The 24,725-nt window shown below is 34.5% G+C and overlaps 1 protein-coding gene across 1 annotated transcript in view; it reads right to left on the bottom strand.

Annotated features, from left to right (window-relative positions):
• LOC114342839 (lysosomal acid phosphatase) overlaps positions 1-21,135 on the bottom strand; it is a 31,586-nt gene extending 10,451 nt beyond the window's left edge. The window contains exons 1-3 of the mRNA XM_028293651.2: positions 20,612-21,135; positions 16,341-16,439; positions 307-844 (exon numbers count right to left, since the gene is read on the bottom strand). Coding sequence (XP_028149452.2) covers positions 307-844; positions 16,341-16,439; positions 20,612-20,716 — 742 coding nt within the window. The 5' untranslated portion in view covers positions 20,717-21,135. The remainder of the gene's footprint in view (positions 1-306; positions 845-16,340; positions 16,440-20,611) is intronic.
• Positions 21,136-24,725: the final 3,590 nt, after the last annotated feature.

The following is a 24,725-nucleotide window of genomic DNA, read 5'->3' as shown; positions in this document are numbered from 1 at the left end:
AGGGAAGAATACCCCCATAAAATTTTTATGGGGTGCACACATTTCACTTTAATTTTTTTTTAAGATATTGCTGTCATAAAAATTCTACATGTCCATTTTCAATAAAAAATCTCCAAGAGTTTTCGATATATGAAAAAAAAAATCGATTTTCATTTTGTAACTTCAAAGGGCTGTAACTTTTTTTGTGTGCACTATTGTATACAGGTAAGTGAGGTTCAATCAACCTATTTTTGACCCCAGAATGTGTGGTACAATTTATGACCAATCTTTTTGGGACACCCTGTATAGTATAAGTGAAACACTTACAAAATTGTTGTAGTTCAAGTGTATCAGTCAAAGACTTATAGCCAATCCCTGCTATTGTTGCTAAAGGTTCAGGATAGACTTCACTAGCCCATTCAGGCAGTTCATAACCAACACCATCTTCGATCAGCAAACAATCATGAACTGTGAGAGCGCTTAAAAAATCTGTTACATTATCACCAGTATGTTCAGTTAGATATTCAAACACACTTTGATATTTGTTTAAAAGCGCTGCATATGGTTTCCGCAGCCACAAGTCAGCATACACTAGGTCATAGTTTGGACAGTCAACTGGATTTCCATTAAATATATATGGATCTGCTTGATGAAGCGGAATCGGCTGCCAGTTAAGGTTTTCCTTCCAGATGTTGTTACCTACTGCTGGAAACATACCATAAAGATTGCACTGGCCAGACATGTGAGTCCTGTGTACGTCGGTTGTAGTAGCGTATAATACATTGGAATTGAATCTTGTAGGAAGGAAATCAGAATATACATTTCGCGTGTGTTGACCAAGAGCTTCATGTTGACGCTTTCCTCGCTGAAATTATAAACAACAGAAAACTTAACAATAGAGAATAAAAGCTTATTAGTAAATATAATGAACATGTTGAACAGTTTTGTAACGATAGTGTCGCCAGCTTGCGCCGTTAGCTTGCACGTGCTCTGTACACAGGCATCCCCACTACCTACCACTTCTATTCAATGCGCTGGTGGATATGGAACACAGGCAACGATATAAAACGACGATCACCACAATAGAGAAGAGTGTTAAAATGCGAGGCTATGGGTACAGCGGGGCGATAATGAGGCTGATCTCTTCGTACTTGGGCGACCGGGAGCCCGGAAGCTGGGGTACCGCAGGGAGCAGTCCTGTCACCCCTCCTGTACACAATATATACCGCAGACGTACCTAGAACTCCGGGTACCATTATGAGACTCTACGCAGGCGACACAGCGATAGTGGCCAAACATAGAAATGTAGACATAGCAGTGACCAACCTGCAAACAGCGTTAGAAGACATAGAAGAATGGACCATAAAGTGGAAGATAGCCATCAACATGGCAAGAGCAACATTAAGAGGATTAACAGGAAAGAGAAGTAAGCTAAGACTGAAGACTAAAATAAGGCTCATAAATAGCATAATACTTCCGATATTAACGTACGCATCTCTCGCATGGAGACACGTGTGTAACACAACAAAAAAGAAGATACAGGCGGTCCACAACAACAGCCTAAGAGAAGCAGCCAAAGTCCCAAAATACGTTGCCGAGCGATTCCTCTTCAGAGAACTACAGCAAGTAAGAGTCACGGAGATGATGACAGACAAGGCCAGGGTAAAATTTGCAGATCTGAAACACCTTCCAAGCCCAATACTGCGAGAGATGCTAAGGTACGACGCTTTCCACCGGTGGAAGCACAAACGTCCAAAGCAACAAATATTGTAAAGTGGGATAAATAAATAAAATAGTGTAAAGAGTGAACGGTTCGTAGCTCGAAAACAAGTGCCGAAGAAAACGTAACACACGTAGGTCCAATACCACGATCACCTTTAAGGTAAGTCAGAAATAGAAAAATACAGAAGGGCGTAAGCCCCCAAAAAAATATATAAAATACAAAAAAGGCGTAGGTGCCCAAAAAAATATTAAAAACCAAAAAAAACACCCAAAACAACTCGAGCAACAAGTCATTGGGGCTCGGTACAATGACTTGGGGCCCAAGCAAGCAATTTTAGTTCCGCGGATAAGTAATTAAGAAGATAAAGGCATAGAGCGCTTCACGCTGACCTAGTTTTTTGCATTCGATTAGGGTACCACATGGAATCTTATTACCCAGGATTCCATTGTGAAGAGCATTTGGCTACGATAGTTGTACCCCCATCGCGCATCAGCGTGCTATGGGGGGGGGGAAGGGATGGCCTGGGGCATTAGTGAGGTGGGGTGATCCCTGTTTGTACTCGGGTCAAAACACCTCGCCCCAATGAATTGTTACACCCGAATGTACTTTTTCGATAGGGTGGACATCTCCCACAGGTCGGGTTGAATCAAATTGCTTGCTTGCTAAAGAATAGTGTTTATCTGAGAACAACTCCGGTGGTCCTAAAGTTTTGACTAGAGAGCAAGCAATTCTGCCAAAGTGTTAATTTAGTAACAGATCCCAAACTGGGTCTTCTTATTTTTCTTTAAGATCCATATTATATAGAAGGTTGGAAACCATCATGGTTATGCGTACCCTATTGACTGTCGCTCTAAATAGCATTAGAACCATTCCCTAAAGTTCTTAAGCCAGAATATTTTTCGTCTTCCCACATTTCGCTTTCCTCGGATTTTGCCTTGCATAAGTTGTAATAATGAGTATTTTTGCCCTCTCATCACATGTCCTAAGTACTAACGTTTTCCTATTTTGATAGTCCATATTATTTACGCTTCATTTCCTATCCCTCTGGTTAGTTCCTTGTTTGACATTCTCTGAATCCATGATCTTCGTAGGATTCTTCTGTAACACCAAAATATAAAGGCGGCCAACTTATTCAGATAGACTTGTTTTAATGCCAACGCTTCCAAACCAAAAAGAAGAGTAGAGAACACGTTACACCTAAGCATCCATAGGCGTAATTCTAACCTATATCCCGACAACAAAGAAACTCTTTAAGTGTAATGAATGATGCGCGTGCTTTTTTAATACGTGTCTTAAGTTCTTTGGTTTGGTCTACATTAATTTGATGTTATCCATGTTCCTAAGTATTTGTGGTTATCCACACTTTCAATTACAGTATCTTCAATAGTCAGTTGGATGTTTGCGTGTGCGGATTTAGACATGATGATGCATTTAATTTTCTTCAAATTCATCTTCAGTTCATACTCATGACAGCGTTCATTAAGGCGTTGCATTACGTTCTGTAAATCATTGGTGTTATCCGTTATTATTACTGTATCGTCTGCAAAACGTAATGTGTTCAAAACTTCTCCATTGCTAGATATGCCTTCTATGGAATCTGAGAGCGCTTCTTGAAATATCGCTTCACTGTAGCTGTAGACATTGAAGAGTAGTAAGAACAGCACACAAACCTGAGGGACTCCTTTCTGTAATTTGATATTTTGGGTGTTCCGGTTTTCAACTCTTACCTTGCAATTTGCTTTCAATACAGATTAGATATAATTTTTATATCCCGACTGTCAATATTTTAGCTACTTAATATGTCTACAATATTTTTATATTGAACCTTATCAAATGCCTTTTCAAAACTGGGTCTTAAAGCGTTGCTTTAAGGCCAAACCGTCGTGCCGTGGCGACCAAGTATTGATTGGCCGCTTTACCGTTCCTTACCGAATCGACTATTGATCGATCCGTTCACCTCTTGCCCAGAACAAGTAGTGATTGTTCTTTCTCCTTGGTGTATCCCTCCTGGGTGGGCCCCTCCATCTCCACCGCGCATGGAATAAAAGTGGTATGTAGTGAGCCTACAACTGGTCAGCAACTAGCTAGCAAGCCAGTGACGTGAGCTGGTGATGCAATTATTACAATGTCTACTTCTTCTTCTTAAAGTGCCTATCCGTTCCGGATGTTGGCGACCAGCATGGCTATCCTAACTTTGCTTGCTGCTATTCTGAATAGTCCGGTTGTCGATGTATTAAACCACTTTCTCAGGTTTTGAAGCCAAGATATTCTTCTTCTCCCTGGTCCTCTCTTTCCAAATACCTTGCCTTGAAGAATGAGTTGCAACAAGCCATATCTCTGTTCATTCCTCATAACATGGCCAAGATATTCTAGTTTGCGCTCTTTGATTATGTTAATAATCTCGCATTCCTTGCCTATTCTACGTAGAACCTCAATATTAGTCACACGATCCACCCACGAAATTCTCAAAATGCGCCTGTAACACCACATCTCAAATGCCTCGAGTTTTCTCAAAGAAGCCTCGGAAAGTGTCCAGGCCTCTACTCCGTATAATAACGTAGAAAATACATAGCATCTGATGATAGAGATTTTGGTAGCAAGAGGTAAATCGTGGCTTCTGAAAAGAGACTTCATCATTATGAACGCTGATCTCGCTTTTCCTATGCGTTGTTTTATTTCACTTGAGTGGTCCCACTGGCTGTTTATGTTGGTACCAAGGTATGCGTAGCTGTCGACCCTGTCAATTAGTTGTTGGTTAACCAAAAGCTGTGTATTTAATATTTCGCGCTTACTGACTACCATATACTTTGTTTTTTTCGTATTGAGATCAAGTCCGTATTCTCTACTTATATCTGATATGCGCGACATTATTCTTTGCAAACCATCTAGACTGTCTGCAAAAACTACAGCGTCGTCGGCATATCTAATGTTGTTCAGACGCACTCCGTTGACTAATACGCCTTCCTGTAGTTCTCCCAGCGCTTGCTCGAAGATACATTCAGAGTATATATTAAACAGCACCGGGGACAGGATGCATCCTTGCCTCACTCCTCTATCTATAGAGACTGCCTCTGTTAATTGGTCTTCCACTTTAATATTGGCAGTTTGGTTGTAATACAAATTATATATGATTCTCAAGTCTCTATCATCTACTCCCGCTTCTTTCAAGATGTTTATGAGTTTATCATGTTTTACTCTATCAAACGCCTTTTTGTAGTCGATAAAACAAATATACACTTCACAGTCAACATCCCTGCATCTTTGCATAAGCACTTGGACAGCGAATAGAGCCTCTCGGGTGCCTAAGGCATCGCGGAATCCAAACTGCGTCCATGATATCTGTTGTTCGCATTTTTTATATATTCTGCCATGTATCACCTTCAGAAACGTTTTGAGTAAGTGGCTCATTAGGCTAATTGTTCTGTAGTCTTCACATGTTTTGGCATTTACTTTTTTGGGTAAAGTTACGAAGGTCGACTTTAACCAGCTTTGGGGTATTTTTCCAGTTACGTATATTTTGTTGAATACGGTTGTTATCCATTTTATTCCTTGTTCATCCATAAGTTTTAGGAATTCTACATAAAACTGGTCAGGCCCTACAGCTTTACCATCTTTAGTTGTTTTAATAGCTGACGTGACTTCTTCAATGGTAATCGGGGATCCTGTTTGGCATTCAATGTCTTCAATGGTATTCTGCCTTTCATCTGCAAAAGTTACTTCCACATATTTCTTCCACGTGTCTAGTTTTTCTTCCACACTTAACAGTGGTTTGCCTTGGTTATCTGCCAAACACCCAACTCTTCTAGGTTTGTATAAGCCTGCAGCTTCTTTAACTTTTTTGTGCATATTGAATGAATCGTGTTTATGTTGCAATTGCTGGATTTCCGCACACTGTTCTCTTAGTCGTGTATCCTTAGCTATTCTAATTGCTTTTTTGATATCTTTATCTATTCTTTTGTATAATGACATGTCCTGATCTTTGGACTTTCGCCTCTCTTCCATCATATCTAAAATCTCGTTTGTCATCCACGATTTCTTCTTTATTTTTGGTGGTTTGAGGAATTTCTCACGTATGTCTTGTGAAACTGTATGCAACTTTTCTATCTCCTGGTCCATTACATCCGATTGAATAACGGTATTCAAGTTGTTCTGTATATACCGTTTTGCACTCTGTTCTGTGTTTTGGTCTTTTAATAGCCTTATGTCGAATTTTGGATTGACACTACGTCTAACCTTCTTTAGCCTGAGCTTAATTTTGCCAATCAGTGGGTTATGGTCTGACTTGATATCAGCTCCTGGGTATGTCTTGACTGATGTTATGCTGTTACGGAATCTTTTATTAATCATGATGTAATCTATTTGATTTCTCACTATGCGGCCTGGAGTGTCTTGAGGTGATTTCCATGTATATAATCTTCTGTAAGGGAGTTTGAAGTAAGTGTTAGTAATCACAAACTCTTCTTCTGCCACAAATTCACCCAGTCGGTCTCCTCGCTCATTTCTTTCTCCAAGTCCAAATTGCCCTATGAATTCTCCCGATTGTCCCCTACCAATCTTAGCATTTAGATCACCCATAATCAAAGTTAAATCCTTTTTGGGGAGGCATTTTAAGGTGTTGGATAGTTCATTATAAAATGCTTCAATTATCTCGTCCAGTTTGTCAGCTGTAGGGGCATATACCTGGATAATGTTAGTTGTAATTGGGTAGGTATTAAGTTGAAGGAGGAGTATTCTTTCCGATATAGGTACAAAATTTTTAACATGTCTGGCAGTTTCTTGATTTAAGATTATACCTACCCCATTTTCGTGTCTTCCATTAGGGTTACCTGAATAATATATGTGATGATCATTAATTTTACATTGCCCAGAGTTCGTCCATCTCATTTCACTTATTCCCATTATGTCTACTGATAGTCTATCCATCTCCTTGATTGCATTATGAGTCTTACCTGCCTCGTATAATGTTTTAACGTTCCATGTGCAGATCGTGAGGTTTATCTTTACACTATATTGGCAAGGATTTCTTCTGCTGGCGACCGAGAAGGCCTTGCCGTCTTGTGATTGTCCTTCTCTGCCGGATCTTGGTATCCGAGTTCCATGATCAGTAATATCGTTTCTATGATTTGTCGTAGTCATGCTAATTTTACTAGGGGTACTCTCCGAGTCTTTAATGCAGTGGTTCCCCGTTGCCTTCTGCATCTTTATGCCGTTGACCGTTACGTTGTTATTAGGTTCATCCGCCTTCGAGACCGATTTATCAATCTCAGGACAAAAAGGTGCCCTTCCACTTATCAGCTCATCCGCCCGAAGCCGTTGGCCAGTAAGTGGGGGGATTGCTTATACCGGCAATCGCTCGGACGTCAGAGCCTCGTTTGTTATCTGGCAGGATGCACCGAAAGGTCAGTATCAAGACCATTACACGGGCAGGTGAGGTTGACATTTGGATAGGAGAGGCTATACGTTGCGCATCACTATCCCTTACATCCCACAATGTCTACACCAAATGTTATTAACAGCATACAGTAGCGATCAACAGGTAGCAACAAACGCGGTCTAAGATTGCAGCTGTAATTTAGAATATTTTGTCAAGATATTTGTTCTTCTTCTTCTTACTCTCTTTCTTGGTTTTCATACTTGTGCATATGCCAGTACGTTTGATTGTATTGTTCCTAAAAATGTTGCCTTGATTTACCAAGTAACCAGCGGAATATTAGGGGACGTAAGTGCGGCTCGAAGTATTTTAAATTCATAAATTCATTTTTTAATATTTAAATAAATAATCACTGCCTGTAGTTGTTGTTCATGAGTAAGATGTTGCAATATAGTTGGAATATTCGAATTCTATGGTACTCCTAATTTTGTAAGTTCGGTTCTCAGATTAAACTGCTTGGATACTCTTATTGAACACTGTAAAAAATATGACCTAGATCCTTAATTTTTCCTCATTTGATCCTCAATTCACAGTAAGGATGTTCTTTTACTTTTAATCTATATAGATGTGAGCTTGTGCAACAATGTCCTGTTCTCATTCTTATTATATTTGTCAAATGCCTTCTATCTATGTATGGAAATTTGTAAAACCAGGGGTTTTCTGGAAATGTTACTTGTATTTCTGAATAAAATTTTCCTTTAATTTGGACTTTTAACTTCCAATGATGATTGTGTTTTCCTTAATTTTGTTTTCCTAAAATTTTCCTTAAATTTTCCTTTAATGTTATGCTCTCCTTTATCTCTTTTATTGGATTGATTAGAAAATTCTTAATTTAGTTAATTACTCAATTAATTTAATTGCTGCCTATGTAAACAAAACCAAATTCAAATTAAATTTTCTAATGAATTTTATTCTCAGGGCTAATTTTGTTTTCGATGCAATACCTTTAATTCGTAGCTTCTAGCATCTCTAGTTGCTTATTCTTTCCAGGATAAGACAGGCACATTAAACACATTCAATATCATACAAATGTAATTTATTATTTATTCATCCAATATGCCTTATAAATGAGATTAAAAAAATACTAAAAATTAAATTTGTTGCAACAATTTCTTACTTAATATATCAAGCTTTAATTCTGAAGTCTCCTTGTTTTAAAAAACAAAAATTATTTAAATAAATTATTATTTATTCATACAAAATTTAATAAAATTTACTTTTCTCCTTTTGAATTGATTACTTATTATAAGGTGGAATGACTAACTGAATTATAGAACTGTTTAATACAAAAAAATAAGCATATATGGTGTGGATATAAACAAGCTCTCTCCGTTTCGACAATTGATTTGACTAACCTTTTTGTTTCTTCACTCCTTCTTTTCCCAGATTGACTCGTCTTTGATTCTCCCACACGTACTCGTTCTAGACAGAACAAAGGAATCTTCCTCGGACACAGGAAAATTCACTTGGTCAACGATTTCGTTTCACCTTGATTCTGCTAGCAACGGCCGATTTCACCACTTTACACTGAATTCTCACTTTTCAAAAACTGGACTGCTCTCTCCCGATATTAATCACACAGTGACCATCTTTTCTCTCTCAAATTCAGACTTTACATTCTCATCCCTTCCATCGATCTTTGTCTACCCAAAACATCCATACTTTCCTTTTTTAAGAAAACCAACTTAATTTGTATACACACTTTCCATTTTGTTAAAATTCTCGGAGACATCAAATTACTATCCTTTTCCCAAAAACTAAACAAAAGGCCTTACATTCTAAACTCAATAAAATTTGTTTATCGTTTAAATCTTCTACGAATTATTTACAAAAATCCTATTGATGCATTTTCCAATATTTTCGAACCATTGTCTGTAAATCCTTTCAAAAAGCCAATTAACGAAAACCACATTAACGATTTCATCTTCCCCAAAAAAGCACTGTTTATGAACTAAATTAGACTCTACAATTTTTGGTCATACACAGGGTGAAGAAAATCTATGATCTCATGGTCTCCGATATTAATTTATTTTCTGAATTTTTCCAAAAAACAATTCTACAATAATAGATGTGAGCTTGTGCAACAATGTCCTGTTCTCATTTTTATTATATCTGTCAAATGCCTTCTATCTATGTACGTGAATTTGTAAAACCAGGGTTTTTCTGGAAATGTTACTTGTATTTCTGAATTAAATGTTCCTTTAATTTGGACTTTTGACTTCCTATGATGATTGTGTTCATTTTTACTTTATCGTACTACATACGTAGTATGAGTATAATAGATAAAGTTATAGGATCGTGCAAAAATTTTTTTTTCAGATTTCACTTTTTTTCGACGTTTTGAGTCCCCCTGAGTCTAAAAAGCAAATAAAAAAACATGTCGGAAGTATGTACGTACGTACGTACGTATGTACATACGTATATACGTACGTATGTTGCCACCACCCAGCAAAAACTACTGGACCGATTTCGATGAAATTCGGTATGAGTAAGTTGAAGAGAATTTTGTCGAGAAACTAAGCTTTTGAAAAAACCTCTCAAAGGGGGGGCGAAATGGGGGGGTTATTTGGGGCCCATTTTTGCAAATTTTGACCGAAACGAATGAAATTTAACTTAAAGTTAGCTCATCGATAGGTAAATAGAAATACGGAATTTGACATTTCCAAATCCAAAATGGCGGCCAGCATGGCCGACCGCCAACCCGATACATTTCCTTACCAATCTTAAAATTTGTTTAAGATAAATTTAATTTGAAAAAACATTTATATAGCCTAAAGATGGGGCTATAACAAGAATATTATCGTTTTTCAGAAAAAGTTATGGGTTGCCTATATTTAAGGGGTCAAAATTTGACATAACTTTGAACTAGATTTTCTCAAAAATGGCTCCAAGGAATTTGTTTATTTTTTGATATATTTTTTACATCTTATCGGTAAATTGAATAACATTAGTCAGATTTCTTAACTCCTCATAGAAGGGAAGTTATGAATTTTTTATTTAAAAAATATTCGAGTCCCCGTAACTTCCTCTGTAATAGAAACTATAATTTGAAATTTGGCAGACGTATATAGTACTTTATTATCTATTAGCACAATAAATTTTACCTACAATATGGCTTCCGGTTGAACCGGAAATGGAAAAAAAATCTTAATTTTTTAGATATTTTTTAGTATATTTTTACATATTTTGAAAGAATGTAAAATTACCTTTCCAATGACATAAAATCAGTTGCTGTAACTCAAAAATTCGAAAAGTTACAGAAAATAGAAATTTTGCTAGAATCTTGTGTGTGCCCCCTCTCACGCGATCATAGCAGAGCATCATTATAGGGCAGTCAATGAGGGTATTTGGCTCCGAATTCCATCCTACTACATCGATGTACTTGATATTTTCACAGTAAGTAGGGAATAGCTCAAGAAACAAAATCTACCCTATATACTATGGCGGTTTTATCTTGGGGCAATTCCCACCCTTTCAAGGGGGTGGAAAATTTGTTGGTCAAAATAAGCATGGAGGTGGCTAGAGAACCTATTTTTAAGCAAAAACTGATCTATACTTTTTTTTGAGAACTCAATACTTTTTGAGTTATGCGTAGTTTAAAATTGGCCATTTTCATTTAAAACTGACACGTTTTCGGACGGTTTTTTGTGAATACCTTAAAAACTATGCATCAAACTAAAAACACTATATAAAATTTTTTTTACATTATAAATAACAAAGAGATTCGTTCCTTCGTAAATTTTCTATTTATAATAAAAACAGAGATATGGTAGGCAACAAGAGTTTGTTTTTTGGTGCATGCTCAAAGTGCTCATGCTTTTGTAGTGTTTGAAAAGGCCTTTAAAACGAGCACTGTTAAATGTCGGTTACATTCAAACTAAGCGAGATATGGTGCGAAAAGATATATGACTAATGTACTTTACGGAAAAATGAGAAGTACATACATTTAACAACCCCTCATCCACCAGAATTTAAATGCATTGTTTTTCTTTTGCAATACCTCTTAATATAGTGTTATTTCTACTTTCAAAAAATTGGACGGGTGAAAAAAATAAGATCAAATTATAGAGCGCATTTTTAAATTTTCTTAAAATTCTTCCTTTTGCTCCATGCAATTCGAAAATAAAAATGTTCTATCCCCGAGAAGTGGTGGGAACCGCCCCCATGATAAAAGCGCCATAGTATATAGTATATAGGATAGACTTTGAATTAGGAGATTGGGCTTTGGGCTACTCAAAAAATTTCATTAAAATCCATGCAGTAAAATGCAAATATTGTAAACTATTAATTTCTCAGAAAAATGAACTAATTTAAAATGAAAGTATGACTAATATTCTATTGATTTATGCAATAATCTATAGTGTGTCCCCGAACATTTTCTCAAATGCAGGAATTAATGATGCGTAGAACCATAAAATATTTTCAAGTATACAAGGTGTTTCTAAAATATTAAAATAACTAGTAGGTAACTTTGTTATTTTTATAGAATGCCAGTGTCTAGTACGATAACGATAATAGATCGGTACGATAAAGTTCTCGGGCTGCCCTTCCGTACAGCGTTTTTATATTATCTTTTAGATTTATCCAAAGTTCTGTATAGTTTATTTTTATCTCCTGAGGATTCTTAAGACACCTGCCAATGTTTGCCAAATTATCCACATGTTCATTGCGCTCTATTCCTGAGTGACCTGGAATTCAGCATAGTTTATATTTTCTGCCGAAACAATTGGCCTCAATAATTAATTTTTTTGTTTCTAGTGCAATATAATCACTTTTTGAATTCATGCATATTTGACTTAATTTTTGTATAGCGCTTTTATAATATTTGTTTTGATAGTATAAATGTCACTGTCAGTGTCGAATAATCGACGCACTGTTGCCTCACTGTTGAAAGTTCGCGGAACTTTCGAAAAACAAAAATATTAATGACGCGCTACTGTTTACTCTTAATAACGCTTAAAAAAACAAATAACTAGGATTAAGGTTGAACTAATAAAAATTATTAGAACGCCTTAGGCGTAGACCATTATTTTTTGTGAATATTTTACGATTTGTCATTAAATTATTAATTCATTCTAAAATTATTTTTATTCTGGCATTTGCATTCCTTTGCAAATTAGTCTGTAAAACAATGCTTCTTGTTTTAGTATAATAGTTATTGTCATATTTTCAAATTGATTTTGAAAATAATACAAGCCCGCAAAAAAACTGGAAGAAAGAATAGATGATAGTCAGTTTCAGTTTAGAAACAAACTAAGAACCAGAGAGGCGTTATTTGCTTTTAATGTGTTAGCTCAAAGATGCATGGATATGAACGTTGATGTGCTTGTTTGTTACGTCGATTTTGGAAAAGCATTTGAAAGGTAAGACATAACAAATTAGTCCAAATTCTAAAGACTAAAAACATAGACAAAAGGACTTACGAATAATAAAAAAGCTTTACCTGAATCAAAGGGCACAAATTATATTAGATAACGAACCCAGTCCAGAAATTGAAATAATGAGGGAGGTGTATTATGTTTCCAGTACTATTTAATGTTGTTTGGATAAATGTTTACATTAGTAAAGATCGCTTAAAATGCGTATTTTTTGGACTTAGCCCAAAAATTGGAAAATATGCAAAATTTTCGTGTTTTTTATTACGGGACATAGGAAAAGTGTGGAAATGTTTAAAACGATTGAAAACAAAATTATAAAATTGAGAAAATTAGCCAGATTAAAATGCTATCAAAGTACGACATACCACCATTAGTTATTATAACATATTATAAACAAATTATAAATACCATTCATTATTTTCACATTAAATTATACAAAAATAAACAATATTGTAAAATGGCCAAAAATCATTGTTTGGAAAAAGAAGTCCAGCGCGTTTGCGCACAATCTACGATATTCTGATCATGTTCAATGTTTCCAAATGTACATTTTTGTTTTTCTGAATAAATATTGAACTTCAATTTTAATAACAGTTCTACGTATTATTATGAGTTATTTGTTTTTTCTGGAGTACTTATTATATTGAATTTAAATTTTAACAACGGCAGTACACCTTCTGTATCAGCTTCTATATCAATATCAACTTCTATATTTGAATATTACCTTTTTAACTACTACAATATTATGTAAAGCTGAACAAGCTGATATTATTATTTGAACAAAAGTTAACTAGCATCTCATTCCATATGTTAAAATGAGAAATAATTTTAAAATATTTTTAAAATGTTCTTTCAACAACAATTATTATCCTTGAAGCAATTTATATGTGCCAATGTCCTTAGGTAGTTGACAAATGGATATCCATTATTTCCTATTAATACATTCTCCAGAAATTCCCTATTTTATATATCTATAATATGCAAAATTATTTTCAAACTCCTAAAATAGTATTTCTAATTGCACTTCCATATTGTAGGATGAGTATTATGGGTTTTGGTAGATATTATTTAATTGCCAAAATAATTAAATTTAACGTTTTACTTTTTCAATGATCTTATTTTCATTTTTATTTAGGATCTTATAGCTTATTAGAAGTATCCTCTAATAATGGATCCTTTATTTTATGTTTGCAATAAGTCTCTAGTACTGAAATTAGTAATTGCGCAATAAACAATAATTTTGAAAGATGTGGCAACATTGCTTCAAAAAAGTATGCAATACGCATACGCATTTCATTGACAGCAATTAAAATGGTGGAGGCGGTTTAAAATTGACGTCAAAATATCAGTTTTTTTAATGGGAAATACAGAAAAATTATAGCTCAGCGCGAAAAAACGTATAGAATGTAAAGTGAATAAACAGTAGTCAAAAATATACTGTACAAATTTCAAATTAATCCGAATCGCCTTACTAATGTAGCAATTTAACAATGTTTGTAATAAAGTCATTTTTGAAGAAGCATTGCGACCTCAAAGTGAAGGAATAATGATTAACGGAAGATCTATTAACAACATAAGATATATGCTTATGACACCGTGATTATGGCAGACTCTACTGAACAACTACAATTACTGCTAAACAAAACAAACAGTTTCTGTAAAAAGTATGGCTAAAAATATATAAAAGACCAAATTCATGATAATAACAAATAAAACAAAAATACAAACAAATATACATTTAGGAAATGTGTCGATAGAAAGGGTTGATAAACACAAATACCTAGGAACCTGGATTTCACACAATAATGATCAAACAACAGAAATAAGGAGCCAGAATAAAAACAGCAAGAAATGCGTTTGTAAAAATAAAAACAATTCTTTGTAGTATGATAAAATAGATCCAACAGATGGCATAACCCAGACATCCAAAGTGAAAGTTATTCTTCAACACCAATTTGTTCTATATGGGCCACATAATGTTCAGAAAAAAATCACACTATTTTGAGCGTCGTGTTTGGGGGGAGGGGGTGAGGGGGGAGAAATCGGTAAATTTGTAGTTTTTTACGTTTTCCGTCAATATTTCTAAATATATGCGGTTTAGCACGCACAGCCTTCTATACGAAAATGTTCTACATTAAATTTGAAATAAAATAGACCCGATGCATAATCCTCCTAAAATAAACGGTTCCAAAGTTACGGAGGTAGAATAGTATAATTGGTCCAAAAAAGGCCTAACCCAGACATCGAAAATAAAAGTTTTCCTCTAACATCAAATTGTTCTATATGGTCCACATATTGTTCAGTAAAAAGTTACACCATTTTGAGCGTCCGGTTTGGGGGGGAGATGGGGAAGAAGTCGGTAAATTAGTAATTTTTTACAAGTGTTTCGTCAATATTTCTAAAACTATGCTTTAGCGTTAACAATGTTCTATAAAAAAATGTTCTACATAAAATTTAAAACAAAAAAGCTCCTATAAATAATTGTTATAAAATCAACGGTTCCAGAGTTACGGATGGTGAAAAGGGGAGGTATTTGATACTTTTTATATTTTTTGGGCAATTGATGATTTTGGGTGGTGAGGTTGACGTTTTTTTCAAGGGTTATCACTAACATACAAACTTTATTTACAAAACACAATCCTGTTAAAAAAATTTCTTTCATCAATAATAATATAAATTGCCCAAAATATATAAAAAGTATCGAAAACCTCCAGTTTTCACCCTCCATAACTCTGGAACCGTTGATTTCATAACAATTATGTGTAAGACCTTTTTTGTTTTAAATTTTATGTAGAACATTTTTGTATAGAACATTGTTTAGGCTAAAGCATAGTTTTAGAAATATTGACGAAAAACGTAAAAACACTACATCACCCCCCCCCCAAACGGGAAGCTCAAATTGGTGCAACTTTTTACTGAACAATACGTGGACCATATAGAACAATTTAGTGTTGGAGGAAAACTTTTACTTTGGATATTTGGGTTAGGCCTTTTTTTGGACCAATTATACTATATACTACCTCCGTTACTTTGGAACCGTTTATTTTATAAGGCTTTTTTTATTTTAAATTTAATGTAGAAGATTTCTATATCAAAGGCTGTTCATGCTAAACCGCATAGTTTTAGAAATATTGACGAAAAACGTAAAAAACTACGAATTTACCGAATTCTCCCCCCTCTCCACCCCAAACCCGACGCTTAAAATGATGTGACTTTTTTCTGAACAATATGTGGACCATATAAAACAATTTGGTGTTGGAGGATAACTTTCACTTTGGATGTCTGGGTTTGGGTCTAGTTATACCATACTACTGCAACAAAGACCTTAGATTAGCACTGATAGTAAGAGCTTTGAGATGCTACGTGTTTTCAGTACTGCAATATGGACTTGAAAGCTTGACATTGAAGCAAAAACACATAAATAAGCTACATTCCTTTGAAATGTGGTGTTACAGGAGGATGTTTAGAATGGCATGGCCACAGAAGAAAACTAACACCGAAGTATTGCGAGAAATGGGCATAGAATACGAAATAATAAACACAATAAAAAAAGTTACAATATCTGGGACACCTAATGAAAGGACAGCGATATGAACTGCTAAGACTGATGATACAAGGAAAGATAAGAGGAGGAGTATAGATGAAGGAGAGCGTCCTGGTTGAAGAATTTATGGGTCCGGTTTAAATGCAGTTCTATAGAACTCTTCGGCGTAGCGGTAGATAGAATAAAGATAGTGATGAAGATATCGAACCTCCGGTTGGAAGACGGCAGTTAAAGAAGAAGAATATAGTTTTTAATAGACATGTATTTACACATAATGGTACTTACGTTAGTTAGCTCACCGCCAAGATCTTCCCAGTAAGCTGCATTTGCATATGGATCAGTTGAGTAAAATGTGATGGGTGATCTCTCCCCATGCCTAAATATCTAAAATAAACAAATCCAAAGATAAAATAAATACGATTAAATTCATTGAACAGGTAGATTGAAATTTATTATGTCTATATTTGATGAAAATTAATTGTATTTCCGAAATAGTAAAATAGACCTACTAATTACTGAATCAAGTATTTTCTATGGGATTATTTTTTAATTTTAATTATTATTTAATTTTACTAAAAAATGAATTTATTAACGTTTCGAAGCCCAAATCGGGTTTCGTTGTCAAAATACAAAATACTATTAAAATAAACAAAAATGTTGTTGCTAAGTGAAAAATTTCTTCTAATATTTTATTTAATCTGACTCATTTATATTGGCAATTCAGACGTATATTATACATTTTAAAGTAGAAGACTTTAAAATGATATCGCCAATATTTATGAGTTGCAATAATACGAGAAAAATAACAATACCATATATAAAAGGACTATCCGAGAAACTTAAAAAAATAGGAAATAAATTCAACATTTAAAACAACAAACACATTGAGATCTATTCTATCTAAAACTAAACCTAACAATGAACAAGAAAGAACAAAAATTGCATTTATAAAATACCTTGTGAATGCGAACAATTTTATTTAGATTTTATTTAGGTGAAACATTAAGACCATTAAACGTTAGAATAAGTGAACATCAGTCTTATATTAAAAATAGAGAATTTGATAGATCTCAGATATGTCAACACGCATGGGATAATGAACATAAAGTTCAGTGGAGAGATTCAAGTATAATCCTGAAAGAATCAGATAGCAAAAAGAGAAAAAATCAAAGAAGCGGCTCTAATTATGCTAAATGAAACCAATTGTGTCGCAAATTCCTCGGTAGAATGCAGTAGGATGTGGTTACCCATACTGAAAGAGGAAGTCAATAGAAAGAAAATACCACGATTAGTAAGTCAATAATATATCTAGTTAGTACAAATTTTATATTTTAGTATTACTTATTTTATATCTATGTATTATTAATATTATTTATAATTTAAACATATTAAAGTCAGAATTTGGTTTTTGAAAGTAAATTAAATGTAAGACCAAATAATTACGATGTCGGGATAGTATCACGAGGTTTTCCTGGTTTTCCCTCGTGATTTACTATGGAATGTCTAACGCGAGAATTTTACTGTCAGCGTTGCAATTGGTTGTCTTTTTAAAGACAGATCACATGCTATGATTTTTTTGCGACGGATATTCTTGAGTTGGGATTGATTTCATATAATCGACTGAACTATCTTTTAGTAAAGTCGTCCCAGGAACGCAACTCATAAATATTGGCGATATCATTTTAAAATCTTCTACTTTAAAATGTATAATATAATATGCTTATGTATAATATGTATAATATGCTTCGTCTTTCAATTGCCAGATGGCGCTTGCCACCTATTATCATCACTTTGGTTGCGATGTGTGGGAAAGCCTCTCGATGCAATTTAGTTGGAGTATGGAGAACAGTGCCTACGTTCCTTCTGATGAAGCTCCAATAAGAGCAGAAAATCGCGGTTAAAGGAACTGGACTGCACTCCGTATTCTAATTAAAAAGTAAGATTGGTTTGCCTTCGCATTGCAACCGAATAAAAATGGTACACATTTTTATTTTGTATAATATACGTCTGAATTGCCAATATAAATGAGTCAGATTAAATAAATTATTAGAAGAATTTTTTTACTTAGCAACAACATTTTTGTTTATTTTAATAGTATTTTGTATTTTGACAACGAAACCCGATTTGGGCTTCGAAACGTTAATAAATTCATTTTTTAGTAAAATTGTGGCTTAGTTCCCATAGAAAATACTTAATTATAAAAATGACACAAGGAAATAGCTTCAAAACAACATTAATTACTGAATATATAGTTCTGCCAACAAACTAAGAGTCATTCAGCTAAGCGTGGTACTGTTGATGGAAATGTGTACTTAAACAAAGGATTATTTCATAGACAGGTAGATTCCTTGTCGATTTGAATTTCACACCTTGAAGACTAGCATCTCGCTGAACCGAATATTATTGACTCTCTTAGTTTGCTTGCAGAACTTTACAAAACATTTTGATTCACGGCATCTGTCTCACAAGTCATTCCAACTTATGTTTACTCAAAGCAAGTATTTAACATGTTTGTAAATAGGCTATATGTTATAAGTAATTGAAAGATATCTTTCCATTTACCTGTACTGATATTAGAAAAAAGAAAGTTAAGAAAAAAATGGCAGCAACACAGAGCTCCACGAGACAAAACTAGTCTAAATAATGCTAGACAAAAACTAAAAAGGGAGATACAGAATACAAAAAACTCAACAACTGATTCTTTTTTAAGTAATTTAACAGCTGACCAGAACACAGAATATTCGTTATGGAAGGCAACTAAAAGAATGAAGAGACCAATTTTTCATTATCCTCCTATCAAGTTGGAAAACGGCAACTGGGCTAGAAGTAACGAACAGAAAGCAGAAAGATTTGCAGATCATTTAGAAAGCACGTTCAAATCCAACGATAATGATGGTGAAGGACTGAGATGGGAAGAACCATTCCAAACGGAAGAAAGAATAAGGTTGACATCAGTTAAAGAAGTATCAACAGAGATAAGAGAGAATATAAATCCTAAGAAAGCTCCAGGATATGATCTCATAACAGGAGAACTATTAAAAAATCTCCCAAGAAAAGCCATAGTTAAACTGACAAACCTAATAAATGCTGCTTTTAGATTGAGATATGTTCCGAGTCTCTGGAAAGTAGCCGAAGTCATTATGATCGCTAAACCAGGTAAACCTCCTAATGAAGTGACATCGTATCGACCAATATCACTCCTTCCGGTGATGTCAAAATTATTTGAAAAACTCCTATTGAAAAGATTAAAATCAATAATAGAAAGAAAAAATCTTATACCAAATCATCAATTTGGTTTCAGAAATAAACATTCCACTATAGATCGAGTTCACCGAATAGCGAATATAATAGAAAAAACATTAGAAGAAAAGAAAGTCTGCTCTACAATCTTCTTGGACGTAGCACAGGCATTTGATAAAGTCTGGCATGAGGGTTTAAACTATAAACTAAGAACGTTCATGCCTAAAGAGTATTAGGAAATCGTAGAATCATACCTTGCGAATAGATATTTCAGAGTTAAATAAGAAGAAGTGTACACCGATTTAAGGGAGATCAAAGCTGGCGTACCACAAGGGAGCGTATTAGGTCCGGTCCTGTACCTATTGTATACGTGTGACATTCCAGAACTAGAACAGAACACTATTGCCACCTTCGCTGATGATACAGCTATACTAGCGATAGGAGACACTAGTGAAGAAGCGACTGATAAGTTGCAACTCTCAGTAAATACAATACATACCTGGACCAGAAAATGGCGAATAAGATTAAATGAGTCTAAATCGGCACACATTAACTTCACAAATAAAAAAATAGAAAATTTCCCAGTTAGAATAAATGATACCCAAGTTCCTTATGCAACATCAGCAAAATACTTGGGCATCACCCTAGACGCGAGACTGCGCTGGAAAGTCCATATCAAAAAGAAAAGAGGGGAGCTAGATATGAGGTATAAGAAATTGTATTGGATGATTGGAAAAAAATCAACATTATCCATTCATAATAAATTATCCATTTATAAACAAGTACTGAGGCCAGTATTATGGGTATATGGGTGCCAACACTGGGGCTGTACCAAAGCTAGTAACCTACATATTATCCAGAGATTTCAAAACAAAGTACTGAGGAACATTGTTGATGCTCCTTGGTATATCCGTAACAGCAACCTCCACCAGGACCTGGGTATGGAAACTGTGACCGAAGTAATCAAGAGAACAGCAGCAAGTGACGAGCAGAGGCTGCATAGTCATGTGAATGTCGAGGCAATCCAGCTTCTTGACAACACTGAACTAAAGAGAAGACTCATGACTACAAAACCATTTGAGTTAGTGTAAATGTGTAACAGTTTAGTGTAAAAAGCAGAGCATAGTGCTGTAATGTTATTGCATGTTAATTGTAGTGCATTAGTTGATAGATATAATAAGAGTAAGCCATAGGGTATGCCCTTAGAATTAAGTATTTGTTATTAAGTTAGGTCAGAGAATTACTGATAATTGGTCATTTGTGACTAGATAGCAGTATGCATACATCGTACATGTGTTATAATAAAAAAAATTTACCTGTACAAGAGCCACTAGTTCACTATTACAATCATTAACTGCGTCATTTTCAATGACTGCAAATATTAAACACAGCAACAAAATAATATTTGTTGGAATCGTCATGATGAACACTTAAAATTTGAAAATGACCTACGTGTTTTATATTAATTTACCTAGAACTTGATTTATAACTTTTTTATGACTAGAACTTTAAATTTCTTAGGTAATTCTTTTTCATGTTCACTTACCAAACAATGTAAACATAAATACCTGTTGACATTTTAATCTCAAATAATAAATACTGGATTATTTGAACTTGATACTTCGATATCAAAAATTAATAATGAATGTTGGCCTTAACACAAGTGTAGATGTTTATTTATTATAATCTAAACCGACAAAATTATTATTGAAAGATTAATTTCCTACAATTATCTAAAGTATAAGTATTTAGGGTCTGATGTAAATAATAAGAATACAATTTTGAAAGCGTGTATAATTTTCATCAAGTCATTAAATACACAAAATTTATCAAAAATATCAATTTATCAAAACATATTACATTTTTTTCTAAATCTTTACTTAATTCAAGCTCGTTTTCTCATTTTATTTTTTTGCCTTAAGCCTTTGATCGTCTCTCATCAAGGAAAAATAGTCCTTTATAAAATGATTAATATCTAAAATAAAACAGAAGAAATGAGAAGTCCCAGATTTCTGGCTATTACACATTGTCTTTTACACTTTATAAGGCAATCAGACGACGAATAAAGGAGTAAAAAGGGACTCTATAGTATGCGGTCACATTCTACTCGTCTAAGAAAAATTCCAACGAAAGTTGGTTCCGCATACTCACAATCTAAGTAAACTGAGAAAATGAAAGACATATGTTTCGTTTCGTTTCAGAGATGATCCATGATCTCCTTGTGTACGTTCCAGTATCCCCAGACTTCATCAGAGGGGCTGCATGATTGCCTTATAGATAAAGGGGTTGAAATTTTTCCTAGACGAGTAGATGGAATATGACTGTCGTGTCATTGTCTTACTGATTGTAAAAGGCAGTGGTAAGGGATGTAACCAGAAATTGATTCCACGAGAGGTTTCAGATTTACGGATCTGAGACTTTTCATTTTTTTAAATAGATGTCGCTACGGAGTCCGATACACGAATTATTTTTATCTTCTTTTTCTTCAGGTGCCATCTCCGCTACGGAGGTTGGCAATCATCATAGCTATTTTAATTTTTGAGGCAGTAGCTCTAAATAATTGTTTTGAACTGCATCCAAACCATTCTCTCAGGTTCTTCAGCCATAAGATTCATCTTCTTTCGATGCTTCTTCTGCAATCTATCTTTCCTTGCATTATGAGTCGCAGGATGCCATACTTCCCGCCCCGCATCACATGTCCGAGATACTGTAGTTTTCTTTCTTTAATTATAAGTTCAACTTCCTTCTCTTTACCTATTCTTCTCAGTACTTCGTTGTTCGTAACTCTATCTACCCAGGAAACCCTCCTATATCTTCTATAGGTCCACATTTCAAAGGCGTTAAGTCGTCTCATTGTCTCTGCATTTAACGTCCATGATTCTACTCCATAGTATAGTACACTGTATACGTAACATTTCGTTAGGCGTACTTTAAGAGCTAATGTTAAATCTTTGCTACATAGGATCTTTTTCATTTTCATAAAATTAGTACGTGCTTTTTCGATTCTGACTTTGATTTCTGCAGTGTAGTCATTATTTTCTGTCATAAGTATTCCTAGGTAAGTGTACTTTTTTACTTTTTCAATCTGTTGGCCCTCTACTATTAAGATATCGTTAGTATTATGATTGTTTTTACTAATTTTCATAAACTTCGTCTTTTCGACATTAAGAGAGAGTCCGTACTACACCTTACTATTTTACTAATGAGTCTTTGCAGGTCTTGTAAACTATCGGCTATTATTACTGTATCATCTGCATATCTGATGTTGTTAACTAAGACTCCATTTACTCTTATGCCGACTGTTTCATCTTACGGAGTTTCTCGCATTACCTCTTCAGAATAAGCGTTAAATAATAGAGGTGGTAGTATGCAGCCTTGCCTGACTCCTCTCTTTATTTCCATTTCTTCAGATGTTTCTTTTTCAATTCTTACTATTGCTCGCTGATTGTAATAGAGGTGTGTTATTAGTCTTAAATCTCTTTCATCTAGGTTTTTAGTTTTCAGAATTTCCATGAGTCGATCATGTTTTATTTTATCAAACGCTTTATTGTAGTCTATAAAACAGACGTAAAGAGGACGGTTAACATCCAAACATCTCTGTGCCAGCACGTTGAAGGAGAATAATGCCTCTCTGGTACCCTTTCCATTGCGGAACCCATATTGAGTGTCAGTAATATCCAGCTTCAGTTAGGCTGAAACTTACGTAAGGGCATAATTGTTAATCTCTAAACCCAAATTAAACATAACGTCGCTGTCTCGGTGGAAAAATGACGCAACTACAAAAGTGTAACTTTTCAGGACAGCCAAACATGCAATGAAGCATAATGGAGATACTGGATTAGTATTGCAGTTATACTTGGCCACCGTGATATCAGGTGATATATTGTAACTCTACTACACATTCGAAATGAATTCTTAATTTTTCATCCTTAAATTTGATTCCCAATTGCAATTACGTCATTGTTGCCACAGTTATTTTGTGGTAAAAATGATGTAATTGCAATTGGGGATCAAAAGGGATGAAAAATTAAGAATTTAGAATTTAGTTTTAGAAAGAAAAATTTAGAATTTAGTTTTAAAGATAATATCTTTAAAACTAAATTCTAAATTTTCATATAATATTCTAAATAATTTCCACAGACATACCCATTTTGTAAAATTTTTGGTTATCTAGCTAGTTCCAAAAGGTGGCGTGGAAATAAGGACAAAAAGTTATTGAAAAAGTTTATTAAACAAATTGAAAATTGTAGTAAAAGCAAACACTTTTAATAAAAAGGAACTTAAAAATAAAATTGAAATTACAAAAAAGTATCAACGACAAATTGAATCGTAAAAGGTTTTACAACATCCAGGAATTAACTGTTTTGAAAGCAATTGTTTCAAATCTTTTAGTTTGATATCACCTAAAGGAATTTTTGAAGAGTAAGCCCTACGCAGCTGGCATTTCTGTGAAAACTATTCGGACGAACTATCCTTCTTTTTTGGCAAACATCAACTTTCGTCCACGTTGGTTGTTTATAACTTTCTTTATACAGGATGTAATCTTTCCATTTTAAGATTTAAAGTAACATTACTTCAGTTATCATTAAGTTAATATCCAGTCCATTTCATTATTCAGCGCTTACATCGTAAAACTCAGTGAAATCCAATTCTTTAACCGTTAAAGTAGCTCCTGTTTCTTTAGCATTCCTAATTAATTCCTTCTTGACTAAGAGAGCCTTACCAATTGTTGGTAATGTTTGGGGATCTTGGTGTATATTTATGTCTGCTTCTTCTTCTTCTGATGATGATGATACCTAAGTAGTGGAAGGATCATAGTCGTCACTGGAACATTTATCATGCATTTAAATTTAATAATATCATAAAAATAGTACTTACATAAAATGCACTTGCGTCAATGTTGCCTCACAATAAGGAGAAATCCAGATGAAAAATGACACAGAATACAGTTACGTCAAGGTTTCAATAACATAAAATACAATTGCGTCAATGTAGCACCGTAGGTACAAGCAAGCAGACACTCGACCTATCGAAGCACAGCTGTACATTATATCATTGTTTCTCCGAGGTCGGCTGATTTTTCAAATATGACGCATCTGCTCCCTGGTGGCTAAAAGCTGAAAAACACGTCTGCCAGTGATCTGCCGGATGGGGTAACCAAGTTTGGACCCAGTGACGACATAAATTTATTTTCTATAAATTTTCAGTTACGTCAATGTTCCACCGGGACAGCGACGTTAGCTTAGTGTGAAAACCTCGTATCTCATGTTTTTTCGAAAATGACATTTTGGTGGTTTTAGTTTGAAAACCCTGTATCTCACCAGTTACAACTGTTAGAAAAAAATCCAAATACACTATGGAGCGTTTCACGTTTAAAATAGAACATTGCGGAGATAGCCCCATGTATTTCTTATGAGCGATAGCAGCGCG

The sequence above is a fragment of the Diabrotica virgifera genome, chromosome 3, assembly GCF_917563875.1.
Source record: "Diabrotica virgifera virgifera chromosome 3, PGI_DIABVI_V3a".
In the NCBI taxonomy this organism is placed as follows: Eukaryota; Metazoa; Arthropoda; class Insecta; order Coleoptera; family Chrysomelidae; genus Diabrotica; species Diabrotica virgifera.
This window is presented reverse-complemented; position numbering and strand designations above follow the sequence as displayed.